Genomic DNA, 16,195 nt, shown 5'->3' with positions numbered 1-16,195 from the left:
GACTGAGGGTTCTCTTCCTCCATCCACTCTCATTCAAGTCACAGAGATATCTAGAATGAGAGTGGAAGGATGGGCTTTGGCCGTGGTAAGCCCGAGCTTCCCAAAAACAGGGGAGGTATGTAACAGGGGACTTATCCCTGTTCAGTAATGTGCCTTTAATCCAGCAGTGTGGTGGTTAACCTCTGGTAGTTAATTACTAAACACCACCTGCCTGATTGAGATTGTTTACAAAAACCTGTCTGTTCAGACAGGAAGTGACTCTCTCCTTAGCTCTGACTGAGAGCTGACCTTTGGAGCTGACCGGTCTTGAGCTCTGCACAGTAGAGCTGATTTTCAAGACACAGGGAAAACTACTACACCTGAAGCTGAACCAGGAAGTGAGAAGATTTTCCCTCCAAGAAACAGATAAGACTTTTATTCTTAAGAGACTGCTTATATCTGTTTATTTTCATGCTATATATTTTGGGGCTGGGAGACCTGCTTAACGAATGGAGATGTGAACTAATTGCATAGTGTTTCACTAGAAATACTCCCAAGTGAATGGAAGCTTTGTTCCCCCCCCCCCCCCCCCTGTGTTTGGATAATTTCCTGATGAAAAGGAACAGGCACAATAAAGCCTTATTTTAATTTCACATTATAAAGCCTCCTAATTGTGTACCTCTGTGAACGTCCGTCTACACACCCCATAATAATGCTGCACTTTTCAGAACAAACATTGCTAAATTTATGTGACAATAAAAACTACAGGAGATTTATATAACATGCACATACATAAAAAGAATTAATAAATGGATAAAGACATGTAACCCTCCTTTCCCGGCTCTAAAGGAGTTTACATCGAGTTGGATATATATATACATGGCAGTACTCTAATACATTTCAGGGTGCTGGGTCAGTGCAGGCTGGGAGTGGATAGGCAGATAGAATAATGATGGGTGCTGGGAAATCTTATAGTACAAACAAGCTTTATTCACAGCCATTGATAATGCTCCACATATAACAGACAGATGTTACTTCAGACATTAACTCAGTGATTCCCAAACAGGATTCCGTGAACCAGTCCCAGGGGTTCTGCCTAGCCGCCCGCACTCACTGTGCGGCCCGCAACGGCTACCTGGCTCTTCCTCTGGCTCCCCCCCCGGCTCTCAGCCCTCCCCCAGCTCTCCCCCTCCCTCCCAACGCCTGCACTCAGGACTGCAGGATCGCGCTCTAGCAGTGTGGCACTTCCGGTGCCTGCAGAGCGAGCGCATGCATGTACTCCTGCCTGCTCTTAGCTCGCCGTCGCTGCCTCCTGCCCGCCTTCTCCGCCACCTCCTGCCCACCTTCGCTATTGTCTCTTGCTGCCTCCTGCCATCCTTCTCCGCCACCTCCTGCCCACCTTCGCTATTGTCTCTTGCTGCCTCCTGCCCGCCTTCGCTGCTGCTTCCTGCCCGCCTTCGCCACCTGAGGTAGGCATATGGGGGGGGGGGGGGGAGGGAGATGCAGGGGGGGAGGTAATGTGAGATGCAGGGGGGTGGGTATATGAGGATGATTATGAAGATGAGGGGTGCTGGGGTAGATATGAGGATGATGATGATGAGGGGTGCTGGGGGAGATATGAGGATGATGATGAGGGGTGCTGTGGGAGATATGAGGCTGATGATGTGAGGGGTGCTGGGGGAGATATATGAGTCTGATGATGAGGGGTGCTGGGGGGATATGTGAGGATGATGATGATGAGGGGTGCTGGGGGAGATATGTGAGGATGATGATGAGGGGTGCTGGGGGAGATATGAGGATGATGATGAGGGGTGCTGGGGGAGCTATATGAGAATGATGATGAGGGGCGCTTGAGGAGATATGATGATGATTTTATCCATGCAGCCCGATTTTTTAAAATATGTATTCGGGGGTGGTCGGCTTTTAAAAATGTATTGGGGTGGTGGTTTTTTAAAAAAATGTACTGAGGCGGTGGGGGTCTTTGAAAAATGTATAGGGGTGGTGGTGGTCTTTTTAAAATGTATTGGGGAAGGCGAGGGTCTTTTTTTTTAATGTATTTGGGTGACGGGGGTCTTTTTAAAATATATTGGGGCGGCGGGGGTCTTTTTAATATGTGTTGGCAGTGGCCTTTTTAATATATATTGGCGGGGGCATTTTTAATATGTATTGGCGAGGCGGGTATTTTTATGATGTATTGTGGGGTAGGGTTACATGTATTTAGGGGGGTGAGGGTTTTGGTATGTATTTTGTAGGGGGGATTGAGTGAGAGTGGGGTAATTGACGGAAGGTAGGGGCGAGTGAGAGGAGAGGGGGGAAGGGAGGGAGTGAGTGAGGAAAAGAGGGAGTAAGAGTGAGACGCAGGGGAGATAAATATATGCGACGCGGGAGGGGGAGAGTGAGGGAGATGGAGGGGAGAGAAATACAGTACATGGGTAGAGGGTGGGAAATAGAGGGGGCTCGTGAGGTGGGAAATTAACCTAGTATGTCAGCCAGATAGAAGTTCCCCGTGACTTTTCGAAATACTTCAAGGGTTCCTCCAAACAAAAAAGGGTGGGAATCACTGCATTAACTAGTGGCAAGCAATATGGTTACTCTGTACTACTTCTCCTCGTAGCTCTCAATCCTACACTGAGGAGGTACTTATCCTTGTTTCTCTTATTTTTGGTAGGTTGGCAATCTCCTGCATAGCTTCAATAATACCCTATCTCAGGTGTGCCCCTTTTGGGGCACACACACTATTCTCTGGGATCACTATCCTGTATCCGTGCCCGGCATTCTTAGTTTATACTTGTCGGAACAGGAGTTTATTTAGGACCTTCTGGTTGGGTTGATCCGATTATGCTCCAGAGCTTTTCCTCTGAGAACTCCCTGTTGAGCACATTCTTACTCCTCTTCTGGCCAGAGAACAATCTTAGGCCATTAATATGGGCTCTAACTATATACGGCACATTCCTTAACTGAAAACAATGAATGGTCACATGACACTCTTAATACACATAACTATACACAGACTTATTTACAGGATTCATGGTGAGGCTTCAGTCTGTGTTCTCACAATCCAGGGGGAGCATGTATGGGGAGAGACAACAACACAAACAATCTAAGTGCAGGTGTAGTGCAACGCTGGGTAAATATCAGCTCTTATCTTGGCTCTATACTCAGCCTACTCACAGGATGTAGGATGTTTAAAGGCAATATCAAAATCTGTGGCAATCTGTTCTTTATATGTCAGGTAGAGATGTGTCATCACCAGCGAAGTTCAGGAGATACAAACCTCAGCAGTAAGAGAGAAATAGCCCAATAGGACAGATCAATCGAGTAACAAATGTTTTATATTTAAAATATTATTAAAGCACTCACAATAATGCAATTTAAAATGGGCACATAACACTAACGAGTGTAATGGAGAAACCACACAGCATACTCGCTCACCACCCCGCCTCCGTTGGACGTCCACCAAACATGGGTAAACCCTCTGCGGTCGGTAGTTTTTCTCTCTCTCTCTCTCTCTCTCTCTCTCTCTCTCTCTCTCTCTCTCTCTCTCTCTCTCTCTCTCTCATCATACATATGACACGAAAGCATGATACTTTTTCAACATTTATTTATACACAAATGATTCAATGTTCATGTGTGAAAATGTATGTGAACCTTTACATTCAGTATAAAGGGTAAAAAACAGAACACTATTCAAAGCAACACAAGGTAAGTTTTATTATATTCACTCCAGGGAATTTGTGCACCCACAGTTTACCTCTACAGTAAGGTGACTATGAGACTGGCTTTGGCCAGATTTTAATTACATTACTCACACAAGCATATGCTTTATTTAACCCCTTCAGGGCTTTCTCACATTTTTCACCAGTCCATGGGACAATAATTACATATATTCAGTGTAGGTACCTGCTTATTGGTCATGCCGTGACGTTGGCTGCAGGCTTATAACGCTTTGGCCAAAGGGTTTAACTAAATACCACTTATTCATGAGATCACTATTTTTGCCTAATTGGTAGGAGCGCAGGAATCGTTCTTTTTGTTTTTCTATATATAAGGCCTACCTTTTTACCAGCAGCAAACTTCTAGAGGGAGGAGTGCGGTATTATGTATAGTCTCTCACAGTCAACAGCTGCAGTCTATACACTAAAGGCATAATGGACGGTGTGTAGAAATGTTGTATATGTAAAAGACTAATGTATATAAACATATAGATAAAATGGAAAATACATATACACACTTGAAATATGCAAAAACATACACATATTTTAAACCATACATCAGTGATAGGACAATCACAAAAAACATTGCAACATCCATCTGCTGTGGAATATTCTTTGATACAAAAATTACTCCTACAAATAATATGTATAATAATAATAATATATGTAGAGAAAAAATATATAAATAAATAATTTGATTCAAAATACCCAAATATATATACTGAAAAAACATCTTCTTATAAGTAGTAGAATGTTTGCAATAAATGGAAAAAAACATTAAACATGGGAATTCTTTTGTATTAACTTGCTTAGTGATCTCAAACAGATTTTAATGAATATTTTAAATGTAGGTTTTGATTTGTGTGGGATAAGAGAATAAGAGAGGAAATATAGCATGTTCCATGAATAATATCAAACAGATTTGTTATAAAAAGCATAACAAGATATCAGTAAATGATTCCAACACAAAATCATCAGTTGGAAAGTATGTGAACCTTGAGGTTCAGTGCCTGGTGGCGCCCCCTTGAGCAGCAATCACTTCAACTAAGCATTTCCTGTAACTGTTGGTCAGTCTCGTTTTGTTTTTGAGAAATTGTAGCTCATTCCTTCTTACAGAATTGCTTTAACTCAGTGACATTTGAGGGCTTCCTTTCATGGGCTGCTCACTTCACGTCCTGCCACAATATTTCTATGGGGTTTCGGTCCGGACTTTGACTAGCCCATTCTAAAATACATCATTTCTTCTTCTTCAGCCATTTTTTGTTGATCTGCTTGTATGTTTAGGATCATTGTCTTGTTGCATGACCCACTTTTGCTTTAGCTCATGGACAGGTGGCCTGACATTCTCCTCTAGAATCTTCTGATACAATGCAGAATTCATGATTGTGTCAATGCTGGCAAGCCGTCCAGGCCTTAAGGCAGCAAAGCAGCCCCAAACCATCACACTCCCACCACCATACTTGACGGTAGGGATGAGGTTCTTCTGTTTGAACGTAGTGTTTGGTTTTCGCCAAACATAACGTTTCTCATTGAGGCCAAAAAGTCCAGAGAACATTGTTCCAGAAGTCTTGTGCATCATCTATGTGCTCTTAGGCGATCTTCAGATGGGCAGCAATGTTCTTTTTAAAGAGCAGTGGTTTCCTCCTGGCTATCCTTCCATGAACGCCATTCTTGTTCAGTATTTTTCTGATAGTTGAGTCATGAATTATCACATTAGCCAAGGTGAGAGTGGCCTTCAGCTCTTTGGATGTTACTCTGGGGTTCTTTGACTTCCTGGATATCTTCCTCAGAGATCTCTTTTGATCGTGGCATGATGTTTTTCTACACACCTGTATGGTGAAGACCAAACTCACAAAGTTTCTGATCTTTATATAGGGTGGGGCCTTCCAAACTCACACCTGAAGATTTACCTAATTATTTAAACACCTGCTTCTATTTATCCCCTTTAATGTAGTTGATAAAACCAGGGTTTCACTTTTGCACACACTCACTCTTAATTAATCATTGTTTGTCTAATTCATACATAATTTTGTTTCAAAAGACATGGAATTGGTTAATAAAAAGGTATACTAAGATATTTAAGAAAAGACAGGTTTTGATTCAAGAAGGTTATATAATATATATATATATCAAAAAAGTTGGAGAAATTCCACAACTCCACAACAGTGCATCTAAACTCAATACATGCAAATAAATGTCACCGTGACTGTTTAATAAGTGGCTGTGTTTGATTTGTAAATGAGCATTTGAGATAAAACATCTGATTGTTCAGGTTTTTTCAAAAAATTCCTCCTGAGAGAGTATGCATATACTGATTGAGAATTGAGACCGTGTTGGCAATGCTTGCTATATGTCATGAAACAGGACAGGGAAAAGTAGCGCTGGGGACATGAGGGTAATGACCTCACCACGTGCGAAACGCGTTAGAGTGTTTCTCTTGCCCTGTCTATGTGTCATTAAAGTTTTTTTGCAATTAGCATTGGCAGTTCAGGCTTGATAATTTCTCAATTCCAAGTGACAAAGGCGCTTCAGCACTGAATCCCTTCAATATGTATGCATAAAACAGGACTGGATAAGGATATGGATAAACTGCTTATAAGTAGTAAAGTCCCCAGGTGGGCCAAAACTCCCTGAAGGGTAAGGTGTAAGGCTAAAAAAAAACCATCAAACCCTCATTGGGATGGTCCCTGGACTCACATTGAGCAATCATGAATAAGAAAGTACTCACAGAAATCTCTTAATCCTGAAGTCCTGGTAAGCGTGCAGCCTGGAGTAGAGAGGTAAATCTGAGAAACAAGGTGATTCTGGCGCAACAGCCAAAAGTGGGTCCCAAACAAGTAGTATTAAAAATATTCCTTTATTGATCCATCTAAAAAAGTGGAGGCACTCACCCTCCTACGCGTTCCGTGTTAAAAACACTTTATCACTTTTTTAGATGATCAATAAAGGAATATTTTTAATACTACTTGTTTGAGACCCACTTTTGGCTGTTGCGCCAGGATCACCTTTTTTCTTTGATAATTTCTCATGCTGTGCACCACCATTCCATTTGTGTGTATATGTATATGTATATGTACATGTATATGTATGTATATATATATATATATATATATATATATATATATATATATATAATATATAAAATGGATAATAGACAGCTACAGTAGATAGATCACATAGTTGTATGGTTCACAGATCAAAATCCATGATTTGCTTATATAATAAGCATGATATAATATCATGTCTAATATGGTGACAACATGACTGCGGTTAGCAAGGACTGGCTTTTTCAGACATGTCCTGTCTTACAGCTGCAATTCCCTATAATGAACAGGTTCCGCAAGTTATTGCCTGGTAATCAGGATCAGGGGAACGTTCTCTCCTTCCCTTTCTCCTGCCGTGTCTTGTGAGACAGAGACGGACATACATCATTAGAATTACAGCATCACTTAGGAGAGCCAAACAGGGTTAGACAGGCTGGTGGATCATTTTAGGGTAAGACATTTATTTTTCAGACCCCCTCCAAATGAAATCTATGATGTAAGGATTACTTCAATTGTTTTAGAAGTCAATTTCCTTTGTAAGATATTTGAGTGATAAGGTACTGCGACTTTAGTTACTCAGGTTAGCAATCCTTGTAAATGTGGAAGTAAAAGATAGACGTGTAAAGCAAAACACTCTGTCATATTAACACGTGGCATTTCTGCATATTGTTTCAGGATCTGTCATATAAGGATCGTCACTGGCACGAATCCTGCTTCCACTGCTTCCAGTGCAAGCGCTCGCTGGTGGACAAGCCTTTCGCTGCCAAAGATGAGCACCTCATCTGCACGGAGTGCTACTCCAATGAGTACTCTTCCAAGTGCAGTGAGTGCAAGAAAACCATCATGCCAGGTTAGCAGGTGCTGCTGTGGATGTGAGGCGATGGATACATGTGCAAAGTGTGGGAAGGAGAAGCAAATATAGCAAATGTGGCTGTTTGGGAGTTCATTTCGGAAAATATTGTCTCTGTGGGTCAGTTTTTTTGCACTAATTTTTATCACTGATATTATGGAAAGGACATATCAATGCTGCTTCTAAAATACAATGCTAAATTTATCAATACAATTCGATAACATTAGGTAGCGCTTAATGAAATAGTAGTGGGAACATGTAACAGCCACCCAGAAAATGCAACAAATACATTCCTGGGATACATCTGAAGGTTTAAGCCAGAGGTGGCCAACTCCAGTCCTCAAGTGCTACCACCAGGTCAGGTTTTAAGGATATCCCTGCTTCAGCACAGGTGGCTCAGTCAATTACTTGTGCTGAAGCCACCCCTGGCTTAAATTCAAGGATTTTAGAAATGGAGCTTGAATCCCTTTGCTGCTATAGAGACTAGCAATGCCCCTCTTGCACTGAATGGCTTAAAGCAGTATTTTGCATTGCTCAGTGTAATTCTTTTATTTTTACAACATTAGAACAATTAGGTCTTCGGGTGTACCACTGATTCTAAAGATGCACTGACTTTTATAGGAGTATATTCTACTGCTAAAGCAGCAGTCCCCACTGCTTGTAATTATTCTGATTCTTTTTAGCTTATATTAATTGGGTGGTCCCCCGGAGCTGATTCATAGTGTCCCAACCTCCACGACTGGTGGCTGGAGGACACCACATGGCCGCACGGCTAATAGAAAGTTACAATGTCATTGTTGTGATGTTGCGACTTTGTATATTAAAGCCCTGGAACATTTGGGTAACAGTGATTATAACATGGTCTCATTTAAAATACATTTTCAAAAAAAAAATTACTTGGGTTCAACAAAGACCTTAACTTTAGAAAGGCCTATTTGAATAAACTGAGGACTAATCTACAAGTAATACATTGGGATGATGTTTTTGCAGGGAAAAATGTAGAAGATAAATGGGCAGTCTTTAAAACATTGTTAGAAAAGCACACTTATCAGTGTATACCCTTGGGTAATACGTATAAAACAAATAAGTCAAAACCAATGTGGCTAAATAAACAGGTAGGGGAGGAAATGGACAAGAAGAGGAAGGTGTTTAGATTCTTGAAGTCAGAAGGGACGGAGACATCGTATCAGAATTATAAGGAATGTCACAAAAATTGCAAAAGGGCAATCAAATTAGCAAAAATGGATAATGAAAAAAGGATTGCAATAGAAAGTAAGGTCAACCCTAAAAAGTTCTTTAAGTACGTTAATAACAAAAAAATGAGAAAAGAAAATATAGGACCCTTTCAGTGTGAGATGGGTAGGCAGATTATTGGAGATAAGGAAAAATCTGAGGTATTAAACAAATTATTTTGCCTCTGTGTTTACCAGGGAAGAATCAAGTTCAATAGTAGCGCCGCAGGAGGAAGCCACAACCTCTATATTAATGAACAATTGGTTAACTGAGGAAGAAGTTCATAAGTGGCTTGAAAAAATTAAAGTAAACAAGGCACCTGGCCCCGATGGAATACATCCAAGAGTTCTCAAGGAGTTAAGCTCAGTAATAGCCAAATCATTATATTTAATATTCAAGGACTCCATTTCCACAGGCACAGTACCACAAGATTGGCGTAACGTAGATGTGGTGCCTATATTTAAAAAGGTAGCTAGATCACAACCGGGGAATTACAGACCTGTAAGCCTGACTTCAATAGCGGGGAAACTTCTTTAAGGTTTAATACGGGATAATATTCAGGAATACCTAATGTAAAACAAAATGATTAGTAATAGTCAGCATGGATTTATGAAGGATAGATCATGCCAAACTAAGCTTATTTGTTTCTTTGAGGAGGTAAGTAGGAATTTAGACCAGGGTAATGCAGTTCATGTGGTCTACTTAGATTTAAAAAAAAAAATACAATTTGTAGTACCGGACCTTTGAATCACATGCATTTTGGTTACTATAGGTTACTCAGTAGGAAAAACATGGTGCAAAAAGTGCAGAAGTAGAAAGAAATGGCATTGACTCAATATGCCCCAGTAACGTGATCTAGAACATGGGTACTGAACTCCAGTCCTCAAGAACCCCCAACAGGTCACGTTTTAAGGCTATCCCAGCTTCAGCACAGGAGGTGCAGTCTTCGACTGAGCCACTGATTTAGCCACCTGTGCTGAAGCTGGGATATCCTTAAAACCTGACCTGTTGGGGGGTGTTGAGGACTGGAGTTGAACACCCCTGTTCTAGAGAATAGAATAGACAGTGTAATCGGTATGCCAAATGACACCTCATTTATCATTGGTGATTGTGAATACTTTGGACAGTGCATTCAGTACCCGGTAAAGAGGACCCTTTAAAAAATCACCTGATTGCTGCGTCTTTTAATTCTGTGGCAGGAACCCGCAAGATGGAGTACAAAGGGAACAACTGGCACGAGACCTGCTTTATCTGTACTCGCTGCCAGCAGCCTATTGGGACAAAGAGTTTCATCCCCAAGGAAAATCAGAACTTCTGTGTGCCATGTTATGAAAAGCAATTTGCGATGCACTGCATCCAGTGCAAGAAGGTAACACACATGGTATCTATAAACTGCGTGCTGATGTCATAGAGAGACTTTGGGTTGTACTTAATAGGTGGGAGTATTACATACGATACCATACTGCTTAGTAAATATGGGCCTACATGAGTGCCATAGACCTAACAAGTTTCTCTTATCGTTTATTCATACAAAGAGTTTACTCCTGTTGCATCAGGTTAACCCTTTAGTACCAAATGGGCCTCAAATGCAGTGCTTTGTATGTGTTGCAGGCCCCTCTTATCTTGAAGAGGTTAATTGGAGAGTATCTGAAACTAAGAACCTAAAAACATGTAACACAGAGGAGGTTTTAGAGCTAATCTCCCATTGGGGATTATTCATTAAACTGTAACAGTGCCAATCCGGGCACTATCACAAGGGAACTCTCATTAACATCAGAAAGTGACACAGTGAGAGTTTCTGTACGATAGGGCACCAATCTGCACTATCTCTGTTTTGTGAATAAAAGATGAATGAGGTTGATAAAACTGAATTAGGATGAAAGCCAACGTTCCCTTACTTGTTTATCCCATAAATTATGTGCAACTCTCCATGTCCGGCGCCAAAGGAGTTTACATGGAGTTGAATGAGATATACATGGCAATGCTCAGTCTCTCATACCTGTTCAGGGTGCTGGGTAGGTGCAGGCTGGGCGAGGATATGCAGATAGAATAAGCAAATCATAAAGTTACTCTGTGCTTCTTCCCCTGGTAGCTGTCACTTCTACACTAGGGAGGTACTTATGCTTGTTTCCCTTAGTATTAGTTATATTGGCAATCTCCTGAATAGCGTCAATAGTGCCCCATCTCAAGTTTGTCTCTGTTGGGAAAACACTCTGCTTTCTAGGATCAATTTCTCCCTACTGTGTACTGCATATGCATATTGGATCAGGAGTTTACTAAAGACCATCCGTAGGGGCCGATCCGATTATGCTCCAGAGCTTCTACTCTGAGAACTCCTGCTAACCACGTGCTCAGTCTTGGGCCATTACTATAGGCGCTAACTATATAGGGCATGTTCCTTAACTGAAATCAATAAACAAGGACAAGACACTCTTAATACACATATCTATTCCCTTAAACATATATACAGGACTCATGGTGAGGCCCTCTGCCAGAACTCAGAGGAACCTGCTTCTATAACATTGGGTGGAGCTATATATACCCTTCTATGCCCTTATGGTGACATCATTGGTCACAAGACCTACAAGGGAGTGGCAATCCCTTCTCCACATTCATATTTCATCACATGATGGGGAGGGGCAATACTATAGTGTCCCACCCGGTTAACCCATTAAGGCCGATAACCCCTTACATTACTTAGTAGTCTCCAGAGGGAGAGACTACATATGGATTTTTATACATTTCAGCAGTGTGATATTAATCCTGCTGAATAATATGGATGCTATTTACTGCTTGGGAGCAAAGGAGCAAAAGTGATCGAGATAGTCTGTGTGTCTGCTGTAGTTTGTCTTCACATTCACGGGTAATTAAGTAGAGAAGTAAGGTAAATAGTACAAAACCAGCCATGTGTGCACTGCAGCTATCGATTGAAGTGATTGCTGTTTTGCTAAAAGGACGAATCTACTGATACAGCAGCATTCACGTTTTTTTATCTGATAGCTGATGCTTTCGGATTTATATCAAAGGCTAAGGCCCCAGTGTGTGCGCTGCCTGCGCGACGGGGTGCCTGGCGGTGCTCGTTACCAGAGTCAGCACGACCTGGTAGACTCCAGGCAACTCGCGATGGGGAGGCGTGGCGGGGGCGTGGCCATGACTTCACGTGGCTGGTTCGCCCACATTGGCTGAACCGCTGCCGTAACATGGCCAGTGCTCCGTCGCCACAGGAAAAGACAAAATCCTTGTCTTTACAAAATGTGGTTGCGGATCGCGAGCTCTACATGTGTGTGCAAGCAGCTACTGGGCCCGGCACCAAAGAGGGGCGGGTCTTGTTCCCGCCGTGAACGCCATCGCTGTCGCAATTGCGTCCACCGTGGACAAAGCCTTACCCTTCTTGCTACAGCAACAGCCCTCAATTGTAATATTTCTCAATTTTCCATGTTTCACTTTAAGGTACCTATGTGTTTGTCTATCCACATGACAGTTAATCGATAACAACTCATCTCTGTACTCTCCCTATGCAACATGCATGCTCTGTGGTCCAACCGGAGATACAAACAAGATGGTGATGTAGCTAATAGTCACTCCTAATGTCGCAGTCTATATGGCTCCCTGGCAAAGGCTGAATTACTGTTTCAGTGTGGTACCTGTCTTGGCATGGGTGGCATTAAACCCTTATTGAGGTTTCTGTCTGGAATATGTAACAAAACTAAAAACTAAACCACATCAGTCAGTATCTAAAAAGATAAATATTTTCTCATAGTCTTCTTAGCTGGCTTCTATTAATGCCCTTTAACTCCATTTGCTGGTTGAGGGCATTGACTAATCCTTTCAAGTCCCCTAGTAAAATTGCTGCCTCATCTCTCCTTCAGTACCGGAATCCTCTGTAAGGCTCAAAATCATTGAACCTCTTACACTAACTTATCACTAAAAGTTCTTATACTCTGACCCATAGTCATTTTGCTGTGCAACGGTCTTCCACTTCTTATGAAAGATATCATCTCCATTCAGTTGAGTAGGGTTTACATTTTCTTGAGCAAGGGGAAGACCGTTTTAGAGCGTATTAAATAGGGACCGTTGGCTTGCACAGAGATCTCTTATGTAATGACTTTTGCTTCAGGCGTCTGAACGTTACCAGAAATACCAAGTACTGTGGACTAAAAGCCTCTTCATGGTAGGGTTGACAGTCTACACATACCTTAGTTTTATGTCTGACGCCCCGATCCCTGTATTGTATATGCATTCCTGTATTCGCTATTCCCTCAATGAATATGCTGAAAAGCGATGTGCATATTGTGTGCGCTACATAGGAATAAAATAAAAAATACAATGGTGACAGATTGGTGGCCTCAGATTGAAACTCCTTGTTGCCTTCTCATCCACTAGGCCATTGCCACTGGGGGTGTCACCTACCGAGATCAGCCCTGGCACAAGGAGTGCTTTGTCTGTACCGGATGCAAGAAACCATTGTCTGGACAACGCTTCACTTCTCGTGATGAGTTTGCCTACTGCCTGAATTGTTTCTGCAACTTGTATGCCAAGAAATGTGCTGGGTGCACCAACCCTATTAGTGGTAAATAAGCTATTTTTTTATGCTCATATTTCATGTTTGTTATAATCCATCCGTGGTCCACAATAAAATATTTTACAAGGAAGATTGGATAATAAAAAAAAAAAAATAGACAGCCCATTGACAAAAATCAGTTCCCTAATATTTTACCCTGCTAAAAAAAACACAACAGGTACTGGAAAATGTGTGCTGCATGGTTAATTAGGTATAATAAGTAAAGAAACCTGGAAACAATATCATTTTACAGATGTAGTTCTAAAACTAGTTGTCTAAACCAACACATCTTGCAGACATCTAAGGGCCTTATATTTTTTCAAAATGTGTTTCTGGCTTAAAATCCCCATTGAAGTCAATGGGGATTTTTGTCCTATAACAGCTTGAATCGCTGCTTCGGACTATATATTGTAGGATTACCCTGAAAGACTCAAGTTGTTCTTAATAAAATGCGTTACTTGTGCATAATACTTTTCATTGGACCAATATGGCAAAAAAAATTGATTGTTGGTATAATTCAATTTTTAGATCACATTGGACAGTTTATATTTATTAAACAATGCCACATAATGGCAGGTATTAAAGGGACCTTTCCCTTCAGTTTTCAGCTTCCAATTGTACCAGTAAACTGATAAGTATCTCTGAGAAAAGAGAGAGAAAGATGGGTGCTCAGATCACTAAAAATAACAACCAATGGATCAGAGTATATAGAGTGCGGTAGTAGCCCGTATATGAGAATGATATACTGTATGCACTGGAGCAGGGTACCAGGGTAAGGGGCACAGGGAAAATGCAACGAATCACTAAATGTTAACAAGGGCAAGGGAGATGGGGGAAAGAAACAAGAAAGAAATCAGAAATATTCAAAATCCTGGAGTCCGTAAGATCATAGGAATCGGGGAGTTCCACAGAATTTAAATAGTAAATGTCAGGCAGTCTTGTTGGGTGCATTGTTGCGGCTTCTGGGTAAGGGAGTCTTCAGGTCCCAAAAGGTAGCAAAGAAAATCTAGGAGACAGAAGCACAGACTATTAAACAATTTATTACAAGAAAAGAACCAATACAAATTCACTTACAAAATACATAAATAGTATGAGCTTATCTGCGTGTGCAAAGCCCTTTTTTTAGTCTGTGAGGTTGGCTGGAGGGACTCCCATGCTGTAGCTGCGGTTATGTCCCTCCTGTGTGCTCCGGTCTTCCTACAGAAAGTCCACAGGGACAGAACTCCTCCAAATCCCTCCTCCTACGCGTTTCACAACAAATATTTGACGCTTCTTCAAAGGAGTGATAAGGATCTCTACAGCTGCTGAAATAACATTTCTTCTGTGTAAAGTTGAGGATGGCACTGTGCTAGCCTTTAGAAACACGCATATGCCAGAAAAAGGGAAAGCTTGTATTCTTCCTATAATGTCAGTAAACGATAACGGCGTCATTTATATACTCTATTTCTATCATTGCTTTGTTATTTTTGTATAACACACATTTGTAGGGTAAGTACTACTACTGTATCTCACAGACTGTTCTACATCTCTTCTAAAGAATAGCATTTTGGAAGTGTTTGGTGCTTCTAACGTATTTCATAAACATCCATATGAAGTAAATAAAGCCGCACAGGAGATGGTAATGTTGTTATTCGGTTTTAATACTTCATATCCTTCCAACTCCTGCATAATTTATGTAAAAAATAACCACACAAATGAAGGTTTCATTATAGTTGTGTGAAGGATCTCAAACCTGTCTGCACTGCCTCTAGCACCCATGAAATCATATGCTCTCTTCTTTCCTAGGACTTGGAGGGAGCAAGTATATCTCCTTTGAGGAACGCCAGTGGCATAGCGATTGTTTTAACTGTAAGAAGTGTGCTATTTCCCTGGTGGGACGTGGTTTCCTTACAGAAAGAGATGACGTCCTTTGTCCTGAGTGCGGGAAAGATATATAAAACCGATCGGTATAAACTAACCACAAATGAGGCGAGGGAGCATATATATATTTCTTTTAAAACATTTTCATTTTTGCTTTTCTTCATTAAACAATCTCTGTATTTTTGTTGTATGTCTTGAATTTAACATTTTATTCCCAGGCCATCTGCATAAATCTAAATAGATTGTAGACTTGTTGACACTGGACAACAGTAGATATTATTGCACAGGAAAGATACCTTTCATTTGAAAGCTCATTCTTAAAATGTCTGACATTATCTATGAGAAGAGAATGTTTTTTTGGTCTTGAAATATTATAATGTGTGCCAATAACATCTATAAAGAATGATCATGTTGCTCAAAAATTTAATTCAACTTGCAAAAGAAGTCCAGGGGATTATTCGTTAAATAATGGAGTTTAGTGGGCATTTATTGACCAAATATATCAAACAACACACGGAAAAGATGTGTTGTAAGTCTAATATATTTGGTCAGTAAATGCCAATATATATATGTATGTATGTATATATATATATATATATATATATATATATATATATATATATATATATATATATATATATATATGTATGTATGTATGTATGTATGTATGTATGTATATATATATGTATATATATATATATATATATATATATATATATATATATATACACACATACACACATGCAATCAAGGAACAGGAGGACAGACAGGCACTCCCAAATTCAAAAAGATGATGATTAATACTCGGTTAAGTTCTTAATGGAGCCTTTTTCAGGAGCTCCATTCAAAATGGCTCCATCAACAGCCAAAACTTTGAGTATTAAACATCACCTTTTTGAATTTGGGAGTGCCTGTCCTTCTGTTCCTTGATTGTGTATTTTCCAATGCATGGATG

General features: G+C 40.7%; 1 protein-coding gene across 3 annotated transcripts in view; it reads left to right on the top strand.

Moving 5' to 3' along the window:
* Positions 1–15,972, top strand: part of FHL2 (four and a half LIM domains 2) — an 81,685-nt gene extending 65,713 nt beyond the window's left edge. For all 3 annotated transcript variants that reach the window (XM_075590439.1, XM_075590438.1, XM_075590440.1), the window contains 4 exons: positions 7,412–7,586; positions 10,019–10,188; positions 13,203–13,389; positions 15,166–15,972. In XM_075590439.1, coding sequence (XP_075446554.1) covers positions 7,412–7,586; positions 10,019–10,188; positions 13,203–13,389; positions 15,166–15,317 — 684 coding nt within the window. In that variant the 3' untranslated portion in view covers positions 15,318–15,972. The remainder of the gene's footprint in view (positions 1–7,411; positions 7,587–10,018; positions 10,189–13,202; positions 13,390–15,165) is intronic.
* Positions 15,973–16,195: the final 223 nt, after the last annotated feature.

This window comes from Ascaphus truei, chromosome 3 (assembly GCF_040206685.1).
Source record: "Ascaphus truei isolate aAscTru1 chromosome 3, aAscTru1.hap1, whole genome shotgun sequence".
Taxonomy (NCBI): Eukaryota; Metazoa; Chordata; class Amphibia; order Anura; family Ascaphidae; genus Ascaphus; species Ascaphus truei.
Note: the sequence above shows the minus strand (reverse complement) of the source record. Positions and strands in the feature narration are given on the sequence as shown.